Below are 21,917 nucleotides of genomic sequence, written 5' to 3'. Positions count from 1 at the left end.
AGACTAGAGAACTGAGCAGAAACTTCTGATATATACAGTAATACTAGCTGTACTGCTGACAAGTGTTGGCCCTGGGCAAATCACTTACCTTCTGCATCTCGGTTTTCATATCTATAAAATAGGGATAATATCCACCTCATGAGGGAATCTGGATGATTAATTAATGTTTATATAGCACTTTGTAAATGTAAAGCTCTTACTACTGCCTTATTAATAATACAATTTCTGTTTAGTAGATCCAAATGCCAGCACCTTCCTACTTCTATTTCTTTGAACAAAAAAGAAATACTGTAGTGCAACTATAGGCTCAGATAATGGACTCCTACCAGTAGATATTACGAGTGGCAGGTTGGTTCCCATCTAATTCCATAGCTATTTGGTACCTATTCTCTTGGCAATAGTTTGTCCAGCTGGTAACTGACACTATTTAATCTGCTCTGCCTGCACCCTCTTCTATGGGCATGACATGAAGCAATCAAGAGATTGACAAGAAAATGCTTCAAATGTTTTTGTGAAGGGTTTGAGTGTCACACAAGGAAGGCAAGGAAGATTAAGAGCCCATAACACAGGTCAGGGGAGCTTGCAGGCCACATTTATCTACCAGGATGCTGTATAAAATGGAGAGAAGTGTTACAAAGATAGGCCCTTTTGGCCAAACAGGGTCCTGAAGTTAAACTGGGGGTTGTCTTGATAGATAAGCAGACTGCAGAAACCTGGGGCCAGAGACTAAGCAGTGTCACTTCTGGCCTGCTGAATTTTGGGCTTAGATGGGGACCTATCCAGCCCTAAAGTAAAGCAGCTCCTTGGGCTCCTCTAATTTAGGGCAGCTTCCCATAGCTGTCTAGGGGCCACTTTACAATCGAAAATAGTCAAAGCTCAGAGCACTCTGGCCACACCCTCCTTCATCCCCACCACACTCTCTGTCAGATGCTATGAATGGGGCAGCACAGAGCTCTTATACTGGCTATCCACTGCTCTAGAAACTCTCCTTTGCTGGGGGGAGAGGGAAAAGAGGGAGGAAAGGGAAATTCAGCTGCTTCCAAAATCCATTATGCTGCTGGAGTGGTGTAACGGCAGCCAAGAATTGTGGCCCTACTCTTTAGCTCTAGGAAAAGATGCAGAAACTTTACCATGAATAAGCCTCTTAAATTCCATTTGACACACACACACACACACAGAATTTTTCTTTTAAACTTCATGTTTTTTCTGATCTATTGCATTTTGTTTTGATTTTTCTTTAATACCTACTCAAATATCACTTTGGTATTGGTCACAGGGAGAACATCAGAGGGAAATGTGCATATATCTAAAGGACTGGGTTTTCTCTTTGTTGCATTTAATAAAAAATACTTCAAAGAGGGTGACACAAGTAGGATTTTATCCAAGTGGACGTATAAAATCTGCTGTTATGACAAACACACACATGCTTTCCTACTCAGTTTGCCAGATTGTGACACAAGCCACATATCAACACTGCAAACGGTGATCTAAAAGATATTGAAGAACCAAGCAAGTAATATTACATACTTCTTCAGAAAGGATCTCTTATTGCAGTTTGTTTATAGGTCCCCCACTTTGCTTGTATTTCATACAGCCAGAGGTAGGACAAAACCCTTAAACATGCTACTGAAATTGTGTTGTTACAGTTTTGACTACCGTATAGTTTACACTAGATCAGGGGCAGGCAAACTTTTTGGCCTCAGGACCGCATCAGCTTTCATAAATTGTATGGAGGGCCGGTTAAGGGAGGGAGTCGTGGCCCAGCCCTCACCTCCTATCTGCCACCCCCCCGGGACTCCTGCCCTATCCAACCCCCGTTCCCTGACGGCCCCTCTGGAACCTCTGCCCCATCCACACACTGCCACTCCCTGTCCCATGACTGTCCCTGGACCCTCGCCGCCCCATCCAACCCCTCCTCTCTTTCCTGATGCGCCCCCCCCCCCCGGGACCCCTGCCCCATCCAACCACCCTTTCTCCCTGTCCCCTGACTGTACCCAGAATCCCTGCCCAACTGCCCCATCCAAACCCCCTCCTTCCTGACTGCCCCCCGGGACCCTTGCCCCCATTCAAGCCCATTTCCCCCCAACCACCATACACACCCCTGTCCCCTGACCACCACCCCAAACTCCCCTGCCCTCTATCCAACCCCCCCCCCCGGCTCCCAGCCCCCTTTCCACACTGCCTCGAGCACCGGTGGCTGGCAGCGCTACAGCTGCGCTACCAGGCTAGAGAGCCAGGTCACGTCGCTGCCGCCGCCACCACACAGCACAGAATACCAGGTCAGGCTGGGCTTTGCAGATGCGCTGCCACAGGAGCTCACAGCCCCGCCGCCGAGTACTGCGCTGGCGACGGAGCGAGCGAGCTGAGGCTGTGGGCGAGTGGGGACAGCAGGGGAGGGGCCAGGGGCTAGTCTCGCAGGCTAGGTGCTTGGGAGCCAAATAGGACTTTCCCACGGGCCAAATGTGGCCTATGGGCAGTCTGCCCACCCCTGTACTAGATAGACAGCAATTAACACTGTTTATCAAAAAGCTGTATAATGTAAACAGACAGACTTACTGATGGCCCAGATTTTCAGAAAAATTGTGTGCAACTGTATGTGCAAAATATCTGTGCAATTATCACAAATTAGTGTTCAAGTTGCCTATGAATAATTGTGGCAATTTTCACTATAGTTACCTAATTTATGTATAATTACGGTAACTGTGCATGCAAATTCTATACAGGTTCTTACACTGCACTCTTCGCCATAGCTGAGCACCTTCCAGCAGTGCTTTAAGCTATGTGACTAATGTCTCTCATATGTTCTCTCATCCTCTCCTCAAGGGAAAAACTGTGCATAGTGCAGTATTTTGTTTTGGTAGGACACACACACATTGATGTGTGTTTATATTAAAGACAAGATCAAAGAAACATGCCTTGCACTTGGAGCAGAAGGTGGTGAGGTCTGTGAGGGTTCTTAGTTCCTTTAGGAGTTTATTCCACAGTCACTCAGTTCCACAAGCTTACCTTTTTGAACATGTAATTGCATATCCAACTTTTCCAAAAATCTGGGTCTATATGACAAACTTTTGTGGTTAGGGGTTTGCAGGAGAAATACTGCACCATACCAAAAAAGTATCCCCACGACTCATGCATATTACAAATGTTTCAGACATAACACAAACTCAACAGTGAACAATAAGAGATTTTTCAGTTCAGCATTCACCTAATACAAGGAGACTAAAGAATATAGTCATGCCACTAGATTGCTCCTCTTGCTGAGCTTGAACTCCAGTCTGCACTGGAAGGATAGGTTTGGCAGGCGTAGGAACCACCAGTTTAGTAGTAACAGACAGCGTGGTGTGGAGGGTGACATTGAGGACTTCATGGGTAGCATTTGAGAACCTGTCAGGGCAATACAGAACATGATTAGACTTAGCAAAAGCTGGACATTGTGGGGGACGTTGGTCAGGGGGAAGCACAAAACTACTGAAAGATTAAAAACAAAACTTATCACCAACAAGTTATCTTGGCAACAGAATTAATGATAATCATGTGCAGCTGCCTTAAAGAAGTGGTCCCTAATAATGAGACCATGTGCAAGTACTAGGATTCCAGGCTCATGGAATAATTTATTGCTGAATTCTTTCACTCATGTATGCAAAGAATACTTTGTATTGGAGCTGAGATTTAGCACACAGATGAATGGAAGGTGTGCAGAGCGGACAGGGGCTTATTTTGTATCGTTTGTCCAGTGGAACACATCTACTGTAATACAACTAAGACATCTCTACGGAGATGCCATGGTATTGCATTTGCACGCTACTATACCTGGCAAAGTGGCAATATTTTGATGGACCCTCCCCCATACACTAAATACTGCATCAGGACATTTGGTGACTATTCTTTGCCTTGTTACCATGTTAAAACTGGGATGTGCCTATGATTCCCTTAATGGCACTTACGCCTTCCCACCTTTAAAGATAAACCCCTCTGCTACACCCCAGTGCACCAGTACTGCCTGGTCACCATTTGCCTGTACATGTCCCATCAACGGGGCCTGCATCGTGCCAAACCTCAACTGTAAGACAAACACACCTGCCGGGGCAGGCTGGCTCACTCACAACCCAAGGGAAGGGGCAGGCCCCCTCCCGCTCAGATGAGCCTCGCAGAGTTGCCTCTTGGTTAATTTGTGCATCAGTGCATGTGTGCTGGGGGGGGATCGTTATGCCTGTACAAATGTGGCAGCGGGACCAGGGGGCACGGGGGGCTCGCAGTGGCTGCGCTGGGCAGACCCATTTCACGGGGGAGAGGGCCGGGTGGCCCCGTTTTACAAGGGGCCCAGTAGCAATGTCAGGGCCCATAGGGGGGGGCACATGGAGCTAGGGGGGTGGCTACCACTGCCCCTCCCCCACAGCGAGAGCCCCCGGCCTGGGGCTGGGCCTGTAATGAGGGGCTCGGCCTCCCGCCCCCGTATTCCCGCCCCGTCCAGGGGGTCCCTCCCCCGCCGTGCAAACTCTCCCCTCGTCCCGCAGCGCCCTACAGAGAATCAACTCACTCCACTTCCGCCATCGTGCCGCTCGCTCCGCCCCGGCCCCGGCCCCGCCCCTTCTGCCTGAGTCCTCCACAGGGCCGGGAGCGGCTGCGCAGGGCGCCTCCTGCTTCCGGGTTCTGCCGGCGGCGGCGGCGCTCCAGGCAACTCTATGGTGAGAGAAAGGGCGGGGCGAGGGAACACGCGTAGGCGGGGAGGGCGAGGTTTAACGGGGACGGAAAAGGGACAGGAACAGCTCACGTGACCCCGGGGGGGGCGGTGTCACGTGACTAGCGGGAAGTGGCCGTCCCGTAATATGGGACCCACCGCCCTTCCCCGGGAGCGCCTTGCGGGGAGGAATGTAGAGAGCAGCCGCAGCGTCATGCCCCTGTGCTGTGTCCTCACGCGGTCGCCATGGCATCGTGCTGTGTCCTCACGCGGTTGCCATGGCATCGTGCTGTGTCATCGCGTCGCTGCTGTCAACAGCCCCCAAATCGTAAATGCCCCCCCCCGGGGAATCCCGAGCTTGCATAACAGCCCCTGCGGTTACTCTCACCGCCGCCCAGGGCGTGACACGGTGGTGCAGCCACGCTACCACGGTTTCAAGCGATGCTCCACAGCCGCCAACTGTGGGGGAGAGGGGGGCGGACTTAACTCTTCTGAATGGGAGTCGAGCTCGTGGTGTACTCACATGGCTGCAGCCAGGAGCTGGGGCAGTAAGAAAACCCTCAATAGCTTCAGCCCCACCCTACAGTTGCAAGTGCTGGCAAGCAACGCTGCATCAGCTGATGGTGTGATTGTGCAGCTGTGCCAGCGCGCTGTGTCCTCACGCCGCGTCTACGTGTAGTGCTGCCTAAAGAAACATCTCTGCATTGGCAGGTCGCCTTATGCTGTGAGCCTAGTCAATGATCCCGAAACTCTGTGTGCCTGGAAGCGTGGCCAAGTGTCGTTTTTGTCTGATCGTGGTGATGTTTTGATGCAGTGATTGGTTTGGAAGCACCACTGGAATTATCTCGATGTTATCCCGGCTTGACAAAGCCCTGGGTGGGATGATTTAGTTGGGGTTAGTCCTGCTTTGAGCAGGAGGTTCGTCTAGATGACCTCCTAAGGTCTCTTCCAACCGTAATCTTCTATGATTCAATCATTGAAGTGTGATAATCCATCATTTCAAACTATCTTCATGTTGTGTCAGAATGGTTCTTTCATCCTGATGCTAAACCAAAATGCAATTGTCTCTAAATAGCATTATATCAGACTACCCTCAAGCTGAATCAGAATGCTGTGTCTCAAAATCAGTGTCAAAACATACTTGGATGAAAATGTCATTAACTCATAAAAATATCACTAAATTGTGCCAGAAGAAAGGGAAAGGACAACTGAATGGTAAGGGCATAAGCCTGAGACTTGGGAAATGCAGTTTCAATTCTCTGCTTTCCCACACACTTCCTGTGTGACCTGTGTCATTTAGCTTCTCCGTGCCACAGTTCTACATCTATAAAATAGAAATGATAGTGCTTTAGTGTTGTGAGGATAAAAATACATTAAAGATTGTAAGGAGGTGAGATACTACAGTGTAAATACTAAAATAGATAGCTGTGCCAGGCTCTTTTTCAGCCCCTCAAGGAATCTAAGGATCTATCATTTCACTTTCCAATATGAGTGCCTCAGGAAAATGGCTGGATTTGTGCACACAGGCATACGTGCCTGCACATTTTGGGTGCATTTTTGGAGGCCCTTTTCAAGTTGTAACCCAAGTTTAATAATTGAGATTATTATTCATTATGCATACACAATCCAGTAATGTGTTAGGGTTTTTGCAGACACTTACATACTCACTTTGTATATGTGTTTGTGAATGTTATTCTAACATGCATCAAAATGTAATAAAATGTAGGTGTGTTTAAAAAAAATGTTAAAACTGGAGGAGCTGCTATTTCTCCTGCCCCCATTTCAGGACCATGCTTGCAATTTATAGAAGGGTTATGTTTATGACTCAGGCTTCCTGTTTTTTTCTGGTCAGATATACTCCCACAACTCTCCCTGTACAATCAGCTTTGGGTGGCTATGTAGTAAAATACTTCTCTAAAGCTGATGGATACGATCAGTGGAAGCGTTAGAGTCACTGTAAGGGTTCATATGCCACCCACTCCAGAACCTTGTGCAGTAAGCATACCCAGAGAAAAGGGGACATGGCGAGGGCTGTTGTGTGCTCTGGTGATGTGCCTCAGCTGCTGGAATGGTCCTAGGGAGCCATGGGCAGCTGGCCCAGCATAAAGCATCTTTCAGTCATCCAGTGGTCCTAGGATTGGTGTGGAACAAAGGCATCTTATAGCCACTTGTGCCCCTTCCCCTTCCTTGCCACCTGAGCTGTGCCTGGCACAAAAAGACAGACCCTTGGACCTAGCCATGGTAGTCTGAAAATTTAGCTGGAGTTTACTTTTTTATGGTGCTTTTTAAAGGGTTATTATATTTCCTGACTGGTGTGATCTAGTCCAGTAGCTCTGAACCTTTCCAGACTACTGTGCCCCTTTCAGGAGTCTGATTTGTCTGGCATACCCCAAAGTTTTACCTTACTTAAAAACTACTTGCTTACAATATCAGACATAAAAATGCAAACGTGTCACAGCCACTATTACCGACAAATTGCTGACTTTCTCATTTTTACCATATCATTAAAAAATAAATCAATTGGAATATAAATATTGTACTTACATTTCAGTATATAGAGCAATATAAACAAGTCATTGTCAGTATGAAATGTTAGTTTGTACTGACTTTGCTAGTGCTTTTTAGGTAGCCTGTTGTAAAAGTAGGCAAGTATCTAGATGAGCTGATGTATCCCACCCCTCATAAGACCTCTGCATATTCCCAGAGGATACGTGTATCCCGGTTGAGAACCACTGTTCTAGAAGCTCCACATTTGTTTGTTGGCTTTGGTGAAGAGATGAGCCTTTAATAAAAAGGGATTGTAATGTGTCTAAAGTGCAAAGCCAGTAATAGAACTGTTTATAATATAGAAGGAGGTCAGTTTAACTCCAGCTGCTTGACTCAGCAAGGGCAGAAGTGGGGAATGGATTGGGGGCAGGGGACCAGAGAAAATGTATTGGGACAAGAATTTGGGATGGGGAATAAAGGGGAGGGGAGTTGGGGGACCTGGCCTGAGAATAGAGAATTGGAGACACATAGAAGGGTGGCATGGAGCCATGCTCCCAGCCTTAGTATGGGTGGGCTCGAAGAAAGCCGAAGGAGGCGATGCATTGGAGGGCAGGGTGCTGATGTGGAATGGAAGGAGGGTGGCAATGTGGGCAGGGGACCCCAGGAGCATAGGAAAGGAGGGCAAAGAATGTGGGCAAGGGAGATGGACCTGGAAGGGGGTACAAAGAACCAAGGAAGGCATATAAAGTGTTTGTGTATGGGAACTGGGGAGACATAGATGGAGACAGGGAAATACAGAGAGTTTATAGTTTCCAGGGCAGAAGTTGAGGGGTGTAAATTATTATAGCTCAATTGAAATCAAGTCTCAGCCTTCAAATCTATAGGTGGCTAGCAGAGTTATCTCAGGTGATCTCATTGGTACATCTCTCAGACAGCCAGGACCCAGACCATATAGGATTACAAACTATATAATACTCCGTGACGATGACAGGAACAATCCTCATTTCCTGTCCTTGATTCGGAGGTGGAACATACCACAGTGCTTGACATTTTGACCTAGACACACCACTGAAGGAAACAAAAAACAAACTTACTGTCAATGACACTGATAGTAACTCAACCAAATACTAGGCTGGCATAATTGCACAGCTGGGCTCTTCATGCTCTGAGAGCACCAGCACAACACAAACTGATCATTTTTTGCAGGAGGACTTTCTGCAGTCTTTTCATTTGCGGTTTTTTGATGTGTGTCTAATGAGCATCTGCTGGCAAATGTGTGTGTTGAAATGCTTCTTTTGAAAGATCCCAGGAATTTCATAATTGTTTAAAATTCATCCAAAATGATGTGGCTGTAGGTATCATTGTATTTAATCTTATTTCTTGAATAATACAGAGTAGCCTAAATAAATAATTATGATTATAATTAAGAGCAGACACACGTGAGTACCTGACTATATGTAACCCATGCACTGGAAGCTTGGGAGAAATAATTAATCTACAGGTCTAGGGCAAAGTCTCTTCTCAGTTATACCAGTGTATAGTCAGTCAGTAGCGTTACTTTAGATTTACTCTTGAAGAAAGAAAGGATGGTCCAGTGGTTAGGGTAGTAGCCTTGGGCTTAGAAAGCCAGGGGTCAAGTTCCTGCTGTGCCACAAACTTCCTATGTGACTTTGGCCAAGTCACTTAGTCTTTCCCTGGCTCAATTCTCCAGCTGTAAAATGGAGAAAATAGTAATTCTCTACCTCACAGGGTGTTGTGTAGATAAATACATTAAAGATTGTGGTAATTGGGAGCTATAGGAGGGATATAGTGGTTTGAGCATTGGCCGGCTAAACCCAGAGTTGTGAGTTCAATCCTTGAGGGGGCCATTTAGGGATCCAGGGGCAAAAATCTGTCTGGGGATTGGTCCTGCTTTGAGCAGGGGGTTGGACTAGATGACCTTCCGAGGTCCCTTCCAACCCTGATATTCTATGAACCTGAGATATACTTACATCAGTGAAACTAATAGCTGAAGTTGGGCCTTTTTATCTAATACATTTATAAGATGTTCTTTACCATGGGATCTTGGCTCTGCAATGGGAAGAAATAAGTGAAAGGAATTACTTTCTTTGAGTGAAGATAAGACAGGGATAAAATTTTTAGCTGACCTCAAGTGAGCTTCTGATTTTGGCTGCCCACTTTTGCACATGCAGGACAATGGCTGGCTGTTGGAGCTGCATGTGGAAAATGGGGTGCAGGCCCACTTTGCAGGCAAAATCAGTTTTGTGTTCTAAAGATGATATGTAACATCAGAACCTAAATGGGCCTAAGATGGTCCATGTCCCTTGCTTGCATGTTTGTGAGTTTATAGAAGGATTATACCCAGGACTTTGGAGCTGTTCTCCAACTCCGCTCCAGCTCCAGGCAAAAACCTGCAGCTCCACTGCTCTGGAGCTCCTCCGCGTTCCAGCTCTGGGCTCCGCTCCAAAGCCCTGATTATACCAGCAGTGCTCTAGCATCCATCCTTTTGATATTACACCTTCGCCTCAGAGGTGCTCAGTGCCCCGAGATGTGTTCAGCATTCCTCAGGCTCAGGCTCACAGCAACTCCTCAAATGCTGTCAGACCCATGCCAGACACAGTGGATGCTAATGAACTGTTGTGAAATTACCCATTTGTCAGAAGACCATCTGCTTGCAGTCCCTTATTTTATTCCCCCCACCCCACACACACACTTCAGAATGGGGTTGAGGAAAGAGAACTCATTGTACGCTGAGTGGACTGAAGATGAGTGACCTTTGCTATCAAACTCAGGATATGTATTAATTTTAGAGAGGAAGGCCACTGAAAGAAGGGAGAGGAAGAAATAGCCATGTAATGTACTTGCTTTATTGCTTTGGAGCAGATGGGGAGGATTCTCTCAGGCTGACTGATTAAATACTGATAATTGTTTCAAACCCTTCACATAATAGATTTGTTTTTATATCTTCTTAATGTGTCTTATCTTAATATTAATAAAATATATTTGGAAAGATCTGAGCATGAGCCATCAGCAGATAGCACCTCTCCTGCCCCCTTTATATTAGTTACTTGGAAATTGTTAGATACTTTGGACTCCAGTGGTTTGTTTGCTTTTCATTTAATATTTCTATATTTTAAAGTAATAAATCCTGAGTTTATCCAGGACAGTTGTAGATGTAAATAGATTATATCTTATGGGCTGTGGGCCGTGCTGGATGTACCAGCAGAGTCAACACTTTATGACTGTTATCAGTCATAAAATAATAAAGAATGAAACTTACACAGATCCAGCCCAACAGGAATCCAAAGGGCACAGGGAGGGGACATTGTTCAAGGATGCTGTCATATCACACCCTTGTTGGCAGGCTCAGCAGAATGGCCAAGGACAGTGGTCCATGGACCGTGAACTCCCCTCTGACCATGGTCAGGGTTGAGGCACGTTAATTAAAAGGGGGACAGTATAGAGAAGAGTTTATTGGTAGTTGGCTAATGGAATGTGCATAATCCATGTCTTCACCAGCCTTTTCCCATCTTCAGTTGGCGTGCAGGTCTCATTGACCCACTGAGGGATTTCACAGGCTCATTTCCTCTGTCTCCATTGTAAATACCAACTATTAACAACAATAAATAAATAATAATATATTTACTTATAATGCAGTAGAACCTAAGAGCCCCACTCAATGATGAACACTCCATTGTGCCAATCACTTTGCAGCCAATGTACAGAAACCAGGTTTTCTGCTTCCCAGGCCAATGCCCCATCCACTGGACCACACTGCATCTGCTAGTTGAGCATTGTTCCTATTGGATAAAATGAGGTCAGGTCACTTATCCAAGGTGACACAGCAAGTCAGTGGCAGAGCTAGGAATAAGAAACTCAGTGTGTTGACTCTTGCTCTAACTACCAAACCACATGCTTTCTCACAGTTCCTTTTTCATTAGAGGAATTATTTTTTTCCAAGGGCACATCTCCGAAGCTTTCATCAGTAGAATGTCCTGCTTCTTAGGCTATCTCTGTAATTCCTCCTCAGGATAACATTGGCTATGTTTCTTAAAGCATAGCTCTGATGAACACACAGTATACAAATCACTTCTAGTACGCTACACACAGGTCCTATTTTACATCTAGAGACATCAGTTCCCAACATTGTATGGCCTTTCTTGCCTTAAATAAAGGACTGGACTAGGGTCCTTGGTCTCTGGAGCTGAGATAGAGGGAGACGTGCAGATTTAAGGGACATATAATGAGAAATCCGGAGTGATAAAGGCTTAGCACTAGCAATAGGCAGAGGCCACTCATGACAATCTGCCATCCTAGGCAAAACTTCAGTATGCTACCCGCTCCAGCTCTCTAGAACAGAGAGGGGAGGAGGGATGCAGAGAGCCTTCTGATGTTTCAGTGCTTGTGGTAGGGGTGCAGGCGAGGGGTGGGGGGAGGTCAAGTTGTAGGTTGTAGCATCACTTAGGGTTGGCCCAGCTCCCCCTCTGTCATGACAGGGGGCAGCCAGGCAAAATTTGAGTGGGTGGCATTCTGACTTGGCATATGGGGTTGCAGCATCACTCAGGTTTGGCCCAGCCGCCCCAGCCACCCTATGCAGAATCTGCCACCTTAGGCAGCTGCCTAGTTTGCCTATAGCTAGTGCAGCCCTGATCATAGGTCAGAGTTGATTTAATAAAACAAATAAACATGATGAATTAACATGGAATAGAAACTATGTAGCTAGGCATTCCAAAGCTGAGATGCTGTGCAGAGGTGAGACATTCATGGGGGACTTTTAAGAAAGAGGAGGATTGAGGTTATCCAGTTAATAGGATTATTTCCTTGGCCAGATGAGGGGATCCTCCTTGGAATTCTCTCTTCTGACGGAGAAGTGATGTCAACTAGCCTCATTTGTTTTCACCTCTGTAGTGTAAAAAATGAGCCCTCAGTAGGGATTTTCCAGCAACCACTCCTTTTCTCTATGCCAGAACCTGAGGTCCTGCCTCAGAGCCTGATTCTGATCTCACCCCCTCATCTCTGAAGTAACTAGTTAGGAGTCAATGGAATTCTGCCTTTGGGAGGCTAGTGTAAGTGACTGCAGAATCAGGCCCTGGGTCTTTACTGAGGCAGCCTTCCATTGACTTCAATGGGAGTTTGCCAGAGAAAGGACTGAGTAAAATCTGCGTCAGAGTCTCAGGATTTGGCCTGGTATTAGAAGTTTCATTCCCTTCTGCTTCACAGGATCACTATTGATTTTAAGTTACTGCAAACCTAAGAAATCTGCAGTGTCCACAAGACATAGACTTAAATGTGTTTGGTCAGCTTAAAATGTCCTTTTAAATTTGATAGTTTAAGCACAGATTATGTAACATCGGAGTTTATTCCTGTAATTGCACATTGAAAAGCAAAATCTAGTTTGCATTGTTACAAGACACTGTATTTAGTGAACTATAGCCTTTAGCAACATTCAGCAGCTGTGAAGAATGAATCAACGATACTTAAGAATATAAAAATCCATGCACCTTGGTATGCAAGCTGTGGTGCTAGTGCTCTCCCTTTTGAATTGTTACTGAACCAATGGCTCACCATGACCTTAGGAGTTGATCACTTATAGATTCATAGATGTTAAGGCCAGAAGGGACCATTATATTAGAGTTACCATATTTCAATAGAGGACATTGCTGGAGGGAAGAGAAGCTGGAGAGGAGGTACAGTTGGGAGGTGCTGGAGGGGCGTGTGTGTACTTGGAGGGGGTATTTGGGGGATGCTGGAGGGGGTATCGAGGGGTGTGTGTACTGGGAGGGGGTATTTAGAGGGTGCTGGAGGGGAGTGTGTGTAGTGGGAAGGAGTGTTTGGGGGTGCTGGAGGGGTGTGTGTACTGGGAGGAGGTATTTAGGGGGTGCTGGAGGGGATACCTGTAACCTCACACTTGAGGTGGAGGCAGTGTCACATTCCCTGTCACAGTGGTAGGGTGGTTGGTGCAGGCCCAGGATGCAGCTCCAGCCCATTAGTTAATGCCTCCCAGTGGGTTTCTCCCCCTCCCCAGGGCAGGGAGCTGGGGCCTGGCCCTATTACCCTGGCCCTGTCACCTCTCCACAGGGCCGGCTCCAGACCCCTGCACGCCAAGCGCGTGTTTGGGGCAGCATGCCGCAGGGGGCGCTCTGCCGGTCGCCGAGAAGGCGGCAGGCGGCTCCGGCGGACCTCCCGCAGGTGTGCCTGCGGAGGGTCCACTGGTCCCGCGACTTCGGTGGAGCATCCGCAGGCACGTCTGCGGGAGGTCCACCGGAGCCGCGGGACCGGCGACTGGCAGAGCGCCCCCCACGGCGTGCCGCCGTGCTTGGGGTGGCGAAATCGCTAGAGCCGCCCCTGCCTCTCCAGGCCAGACTCTGAGGCCCTGCGGCGGGGCAGGCAGCCCGGCCAAGAGGCACGTGACAGCTCCGCTTACCTGGTGGGCCGGGTGGGGTCAGCCATTCGTGTGGCCTGGTGGAGATTTAAAGGGCCAGGGGCTTCCAGCCACCGCTGCCAGCGCTACCCTGGGGCTCAAGCAGTGATTGAAGGCAGGGACTGGACTCAATGACCTTCAAGGTCCCTTCCAGTTCTATGAGATATACCTATCTCCATATTAAAAAAAAATAAAAAGGCCGGAGCCCCTGGCCCTTTAAATCACCACCCCATGTTAGTGGTAGCAGCAGCTGGGAGCCCTGGGGCTCTGGCTACTGCTCGGAGCCCCAGGCCCTTTTAAATTGTTGGGTCCCGGGGAAGCTGCCCCAACAGTGGCCCTGCCGGTACGGTCGGCTGTGTACCAGCTCTTACCAGTATGCTGTACTGGACTGTACTGGCTTACTTTCACCTCTGCTTGGATCTGACTAAAATATAATTTGTGATTGGTTAAAGCATCTCTTCCAAAAAGCCTCCTGTTGTGATCTGAAGACATCAAGAGATGGAGAATCCACTACTTCCCTTGGTAGTTTGTGCCAATGATTAATCATCATCACTGTTAACAATGTGTGCATAAATTTAATTTGAATGTGTCTGGCTTCAGCTTCCAGCTGTGGGTTCTTGCTATGCCTTGTGTCCATTCAAGATCACATGGCACTTATGATAACTGTCAGAATGTTAGCTATGGTGTCTTGACCGAATTCCAATATGGATGATCACACTCTGCTTCCCTAAAACTCCCAATGAGTTTTTATTGCCAAATGATAATCCACATATCCTGTCCCATCTTTTGTACTATTGCTATGTGTTCTTCTGAGTACAGGGTGTCAAATACAATGGTGACAAGAGCAACATAATGGATAAGATGGTTAGGTGGATAGACAGGCTGAACATCCACAACCCCTATTGACTTCATTTGGAATTGAGGGTACTTAGCTTCTCACAGGAAGTGCTTTGCATCTTGCAAGTTCCTGAAGAGCTGACTGCATTTCAGTAACAAATCAGTTTTAAGGTGCTTTGAGCGCCTTGCACAGAAAGATGTTATATAAATGTAAGACCATTATCATACCAGATTAGACCACACGGTAGGTTCATATGGTCCAGACTCCTGTCTCTGTCAATACCTGGTGCTTCTAAGCATTAAGTTTTCTGTTTTTGTAAAACTTAGCAATTTGGCAGGGAGATTCTTAGTGTTTCAGTAAAAAGTATTAGGCCAGAATACAGTGGCTGGTGCTATATAAATATCCAAGACAACTGGAGAGATACACTGGCCTTAGGCCACACATAAAAGTTCCATTAAAGGAAAAGGGAGTTGTTTGCATGGATCAGACACAACATGGAATTAAAATCTCTTTGTAGTAAAATCTGCATACAAATAAACATGGGGAGTATATTCAACAATAAACATCAAGAAAGATGGGATCTATATAGTAACTTGTTTGTAAAGTATTGCAATGAACTGGAGTGTGTGAGTGTATATGTGCTCGCTCTCTCTCCCTCTCTCTGCTGGAAAGAATCAGAACTGATTAGCTGTGTGTCACAGGCCCTATACTGATATACTAGCTAATAAAGTTTCTTGGACTCAAGTGGGTGAAGCCTATGCTTTTGAAATAAGAGGACCTGGGTTCTACTCCCATTGCTATAAAATTCAGAATGGCCTTACTGAACAGCATAGCGGTGGTTATGAAGCCCTAAGTAGCTAATGCTTTGTTACAATGTCATATATATTGTTTATGGCTTGGTAGTCTGAGTAAGTATTATTATTTTATTTGTTACATGTAACCCTACATGCAAACTGAATGGGTCTGGTTTTAGTTATGTTCCATGCTGGGAAATTTCTGGTGCTTAATTTTTCTGATGGATACTATGAAGCTGACTAATCCATTGGAACAATCTTAGTCTGCCTGAGCACGGAGCCTTGGATGGAGTTACACATTTTATGTTCTAGAAAATGTATGCAAATAGCTTTTTTAAAACATTCTCATCACCATCCACATTAAAAGCAATTAACTTCCCTCATAGTGACACTTCCATGCAAAAAATATTACACAGTATGTCAGCAAAACCTGAGTGCAGCCAAGTAAATCATGAGTGGCAATAACTTTGGTCTTTGAACCGTTGTTCTCCAGATGAGGTAAAAATCATTTTGAATAGAAGCAACCGTAGCATCTGTATTCAGAGCAGGCCAAAGGCCTCTCTAGCTTGACATCACCTTTTCCATTCTGTCATGCTTTCTCCTGCAAAGACTTTGGAATTCGATATTTATAGAACAGCAAGAACCCCCCCCCCCACACACACACACACTAATATGAACAATTCTGAGCAAAGGAGGAAAATAAGCAGAATTTACTTGGAATAAACTAAATATAGAAAGAGGAGGTAAAATCTCCCTTTTGGAAAAAAAATAAAAGTAAAAATGCAAATGGTATTAAATACTGGGAATAGATAGGAATTAAAGGTAGAAGAGAGAGAACCAAAAATGACCCTTAGGGCTTTTCTACGCTTGAAATGCTGTAGCAGCACAGCTGAAGCACGGCAGCTGCACCCCAGTGGTGCTTCAGCATACATCCTACCTATATTGATGGAAAGGGTTCTCCCATCTGCATAGGTAATACACCTTCCTGAGACACAGTAGCTAGGTCAGCAGAATTCTTCCATTGACCTAGGGCTGACTACACCGGGAGTTAGGTCGGTTTAAGTACGTCACTCGGGGTATGGATTTTTCACCTAGAATTTAGTGTAGACCAGACTTTAGGTTTGCAGTAGTCCACATTGGGGATAATCAGGACTCTTAATTGCTGATTCATCAAAGCATTTAAGCACACATTTAAATCCCACTAAAGTCAATGGGTATGTCTACACAAGCCCACAGCAGTGATGCACGGTTTGTGTCAGCATCAGAATATAGCTGTGTAGACAGTGCAATGCTTCCACTAAAGCCCCAATTCAGCAAAGCTCTTAAACCCATGCTTAGGACCCATTGGGTACATCTATACAGTCCATGACAGTGAGCTTCCTAGCCCAGGTTGAAAAACTCTGGCTTGTGAGGCTCACCCTAATGCTCTAAAAATAGCTGTGTAGACAGCACTTTGAAGTGGTGGCCCCAGGCTGGAGCGCCAGCTCTCAACTTAAGAGCATAAGAACAGCCATACTGGGTGAGTCCAATGGTCCATCTAGACCAGTATCCTGTCTGTTAACAGTGGCTGGTGCCAGATGCTTCAGAGGTAATGAACAGACCAAGGCAATCATTGAGTGATCGATCCTCTGTTATTCAGTCCCAGCATCTGGCAGTCAGAGGATTAGAATGCCCAGAGCATGGGGTTGCATCCCCTGCTCATCTTAGCTAACAGCTACTGATGGACCTATTCTCCATGAATGTATCTAATTTTTTTTAACGCAATTATACTTTTGGCTTTTAAAACATCCACTGGCAATGAGTTAAACCGAATGACTGTGTGTTATGTGAAGAAGTACTTTCTTTTGTTTGTTTTAAACCTGTTTATTAATTTCATTGGTGAGCCCTGGTTCATGTGTCATATGAAGGGATAAATAACACTTATTAACTTTCTCTCCACCATTCATGATTTTATAGACATCTATCATATTCCCCTTAGTCATATATTTTCCAAGCAAAACAGTCCTAGTTTTTTTAAATCTCCCCTCATACAGAATTAGTTCCATACCCCTAATTATTTTGTTGCTCTTCTGTGTACTTTTTCCAATTCTAACATATCTTTTTTTGAGATGGGGCAACCAGAACTGCACACAGTATTCAAGGTGTGGGCATACCAGGGCTTTAAATAGCAGCATTATTATATTTACTGTCTTATTATCTATCCCTTTCCTAATGGTTCTAACATTGTTAGCTTGTTTTGCTATTTCGTTGCTCAGTCACCTAGTTTTGTGTTCTTATGAAAGGTTCTAGTGACCTTAGTGAGAGAGTGTAAGAGACCCTGTCAGCTATAGACTATCCTTCCTCTCTTTGGCACATTAGCACTGTCTCCTTCCCCAGGCCTAAAGATGCAGAAACCAGGGCCACCCAGAGGGGGGGCAAGAGGGGCAATTTGCCCCAGGCCCCGGGTCCCGCCGGGGCCCCCACGAGAGTTTTTTGCGGCCCGTGGAGCAAGGTCCTTCACTCGCTCCGGGGGGCCCAGAAAACTCTTGCGGGGCCAGGCCCCCGGAGCTTCTTCCGCTCCCGGTCTTCGCCGGCATGGGGTCCTTCTGCTCCGGGGCGGAAGGACCCCCCACTGGTGAATTACTGCCGAAGCGGGACCCGCCGCCGAAGTCCAGCTCGGTCTTCGGCGGTAATTCGTTGGCGGGGGGCCCTTCCGCTCTGGTACCCGCTGCCAAAGTGCCCCGAAGACCCGCGGTGCGGGCCCCCTACCGCCGAAGACCGAGCTGAACTTCGGCGGCGGGTCCTGCTTTGGCAGTAATTTGGTGGCGGGGGGGCCCCTGCCGCGGGTCTTCGGGGCACTTCTGCGGCAGGTCCCGGAACGGAAGGGCCCCCCGCTGCCAAAGACCCCAGGCCCCCGGAATCCTCTGGGCGGCCCTGGCAGAAACTCACCTACAGCCCAGTGCAGGAGGAAGGCAGCTGCCAAATGTGGGAGACTTAGCAGCAGAGAGATGGGCTCAAACCAAACTCCAGATCATACTCCAAAACTTAATGGTTCCCTGGGTCTGAGCCTGCACTACATTGCACTAGTTTTGCACAGATGTAACTATATTGACTTAAGGGCTAATGGATCATCCCCAATCCAAACCCACCAGGTTAGAATTTTGCAGCTAAATCCATCTCTGTAGGTCAGCATCACAACACCTGGAAAAGAAAATGTCTGGCCCTGCTAATGCATATTTATTAACCCCTATATATAAAAAACGAGGGAGTTCATCTGAATAATTTGAAATCTTCTCTGCCCAATGTGCTCTTGAAAGTCTTATAGTTACTGAATTGAACTACGTTTAAATTAATTGTGATGTGCTAAGAGCTGATATTGTGCTCCTTGTATGAGACATATTAAGAAAATATCCCAGGACAGTGTTACACTCAAATATGCAAATTCATTTGTATATCTAACTTGTACACACAAATAACCAACTAGCAGTATTGCTAGTATTTGCAATTTAGACATGTAAATCCATACCTACTTTTGTGTGCATATATGTACATGCATCAATCTGAAAATCCTGGCTCTGAGCTTCTGAGTAAAACTGCATGAACTGTTCATTAGAAATAATTTATTTGGCAGATTTAGACCTTTGTAATTGTTTTGTTTGTTATTTGATTAATAGAATTTAGGAACCATGTTTCAGCCTGTTGGATTTTTGCTAACTACTCATACTGAGTATTCAGAGTTTACTGTTCGAGCTGGGTGACTGGCCTGCAAAACATGATATGGTTTCTACCTTCTGACCTCAGATGAACAGAGAATACTCTTGATTATTAACAGCTACCTGTGTTCACACAAATAACTGCGCCCCCTCCTTCGCAAGTGTTTATGCAGACACAACACAGCAGCGCAATGTTCATAGAAAAGCAGACAAAAAATGGTCAGATTGTGACTGGATCAAACTGAGCTCTGGATTTAGTGAGCACACTCACAAATATTTCGGCATATTGTTCTCAAACTCTGGTTCTGTGTAGAACAGGCCTCTGTGCTAATGTGGTTAATGCTGTAAGCAATGCAGGTGCAGTCATGCTCTTTATTTCTTGTACTTAGTGCTTGAAATCTATTATGCACATTCTTCTGCTTAAAGCCTGACAAGGTGGTGGTTGTATAAACTGACACCCATATATTTGGAAGACTTCAGGTTTCTTATGACAAATTAATTTAATCTTTTTAATACTCTGGCCCATTTGAGGAGTTAATTAACAGGATGAACGTGGACTCAAATTTTTCTATTTCATGTGTATCCAAACAGGAGCTTTATTTTATTATAACAGTGCCCACTAGCACTGCAGTACTTTAAGGTTTGTTACCATTTCTGTGATAGAAACCTCATATTTCAGCATTTGTTGCTAGGCCATAAAAATAGACAAGATTTAAAACCTGACTTAAAAAGAAAAATCCATGTCTTTGTTTTCAAGTCACAGGAGAGCAAAAACAATGAGTTGCTGAGTTCAGGTGTTTCTTTTATGCCACTATCACTCAAAAATGATTTTGTTATTTAAGCTGATTTGGCGGAGTCCTGTCGTTTATAATGCACGTGAGTCCCTGGGGCTATTTTAGGGGGAGGGGAAAGTGGCCACGTTTATTTTGTCTAGAAGTGTGGGTCATTACCTGGCCCAAATCCTGCTTGACTTATTTGCATAAATAAATGTGTGCTGTTGGACCTAATCCTGCTCCATTTGAAACCACTAGGGTTGTGCTGTGATTGTGTACTACAATTCATATCAAATGCAGTACTAGCCTGTTGGAGTGAGCACAGCACTGGGAACAAGAAACACCTGATCGTTAATCCCACTCCTGACAGTGACTCCCTCTGTGGCTATGGGCAAGTCACTGAACATCTCTGTGCCTCATGTTGCTCATCTGTATAATGGAATAATAATAATAGCTATATTGCAGGGTGTAGTGAGGATTCATTTGTTTATATTTGTAAAGCCCTTTGCTGGCAAGGAGCACTACACACATGCTAAGTATCTCTTCCCACACCCCTTTCCACTGCCTAGCTCCACCCAGTGCTTTCGCTTGACTGTTCCCTCCTCCCACACCCAACTCCATGTCTTCTTTCATGCAGGCCTGTATGACTGGAATAGCTTCCTAATTAATGCTTGCAACTGTCCTCCCAGTCCCATGAAGGCCTACCTAGTATCACAGAATCACCGGGCTGATGCTCTGGAACTACTCCATACGAAGCCAGTCAGGACTCTGGGGTAGCAGGCATCCTCTCTCTGAGCATATTGTCACCAGGGCAAGAAGCTGACCCAGTTTCCACCTTCCTGGGTCTGACCTCAGAGCATTCAGCATCCCCACCCTCGGAAGGGCACTGCTAGCAAGTTTGTATAATAATGTTTAGGAGTCCAAACCTTGGGCTATGCCCAAAGAATATACAATCAACTCAGGAGGAGGCATGCAATAGTGGCTTTATGTCACCTTTGTACTCCTCCAGTCCTGGGCCAGCTGTGTACCTGAAGGCTGCTCTAATTTGTGCCAGGTGACTGAAGATAGTGGTCAGGTGGGAGTAAGGGAGGCTCAGCCATACCCCTTGACCACATCCTCTCTGTTGGATGTAAAGGGGGAGAGTGGTGTGTTCTGAGTTTGTACAATAGGGCCGTGGTCTGTGACTGGGGCTCTTAGGCATCAGTGCAATAGTACTACTAATAAAAATAACAATAATAATAGAAACGGCTGTGAAAACCTGTGGAGGATCCATCTATGCTCGAGTGATCTCCCTAAGGCTGTCCCAAGCCCTGGCAGGCCCCTCCCTGGAGTGCTAGAGCCCTGACTCCCCCCTCCCTGTGGGGCAGAAGCCCCAGCCGGTGCCTCCGTACAGGGCTGGAGCTCCGAGCCCTGAAACCCCCTTTCCCTCAGGGTTGGAGCCATGAGCCCTGGCTGGCACCTCTTGTGGGGTTGGAGTCCCAAGCCCCGGCAGGCTCACCCAGCTCTTGAACTTCTGAAGATTATTTTATGCAGCTTGGAGAGTGAGTAAATTTTTCCACCCCTCGTATATAGAACAGCATAAATGAGTGATTATATGAAATTTAAGTTTGTACTGACTTTGTCAGTGTTTTTTATGTAGCCTGTTGTAAAACTAGGCAAATATCTAGATGAGTTGATGTACCCCTGGAAGACCTCTGCATATACTGAGGAGTACATATACCCCCGATTAAGAATCACTGAGGTCTGAAATCTATCATTTGCACACAACTTATACACAACAAGAGGCAGAACTGACAGGGGTGGCTCTAGCTTTTTTGCCACCCCAAGCACGGCAGGCAGGCTGTCTTCAGTGGTGCGCCTGTGGGAGGTCTGCCAGTCCTGCGGCTTCAGTGTACCCACCACCGAATTCGCGGGACCGGGGACCTCCCGCAGGCAAGTCGCCAAAGGCAGCCTGACTGCCGCCCTCGCAGGGACCAGCAGGGCGCCCTCCGCGGCTTGACGTCCCAGGCACATGCTTGGAGCGCTGGTGCCTGGAGTCACCGCTGAGAACTGAGCCCCCTTTGAAATTTTAGCTTTCAACTTCTCATCCTTTGCCCATTGAAGTGAGTGGCAATGCTTCAATTTACGTCAGTGGGTACAAGGTCAAGCCCTCAATGCCTGTGACACAGCAACTATATTAGCACTTGAGGTGCACATTATTTGAGGGACATTCTAATAAGCACTTGGTGGGGTTA

At 46.3% G+C, this 21,917-nt stretch overlaps 1 protein-coding gene across 1 annotated transcript in view; it reads right to left on the bottom strand.

The window, feature by feature from the left end:
* SLC9A8 (solute carrier family 9 member A8) overlaps positions 1-5,614 on the bottom strand; it is a 55,676-nt gene extending 50,062 nt beyond the window's left edge. The window contains exons 1-3 of the mRNA XM_039497750.1: positions 5,202-5,614; positions 4,538-4,680; positions 3,206-3,384 (exon numbers count right to left, since the gene is read on the bottom strand). Coding sequence (XP_039353684.1) covers positions 3,206-3,384; positions 4,538-4,551 — 193 coding nt within the window. The 5' untranslated portion in view covers positions 4,552-4,680; positions 5,202-5,614. The remainder of the gene's footprint in view (positions 1-3,205; positions 3,385-4,537; positions 4,681-5,201) is intronic.
* Positions 5,615-21,917: the final 16,303 nt, after the last annotated feature.

This window comes from Mauremys reevesii, linkage group 13 (assembly GCF_016161935.1).
Source record: "Mauremys reevesii isolate NIE-2019 linkage group 13, ASM1616193v1, whole genome shotgun sequence".
Taxonomy (NCBI): domain Eukaryota; kingdom Metazoa; phylum Chordata; order Testudines; family Geoemydidae; genus Mauremys; species Mauremys reevesii.
Note: the sequence above shows the minus strand (reverse complement) of the source record. Positions and strands in the feature narration are given on the sequence as shown.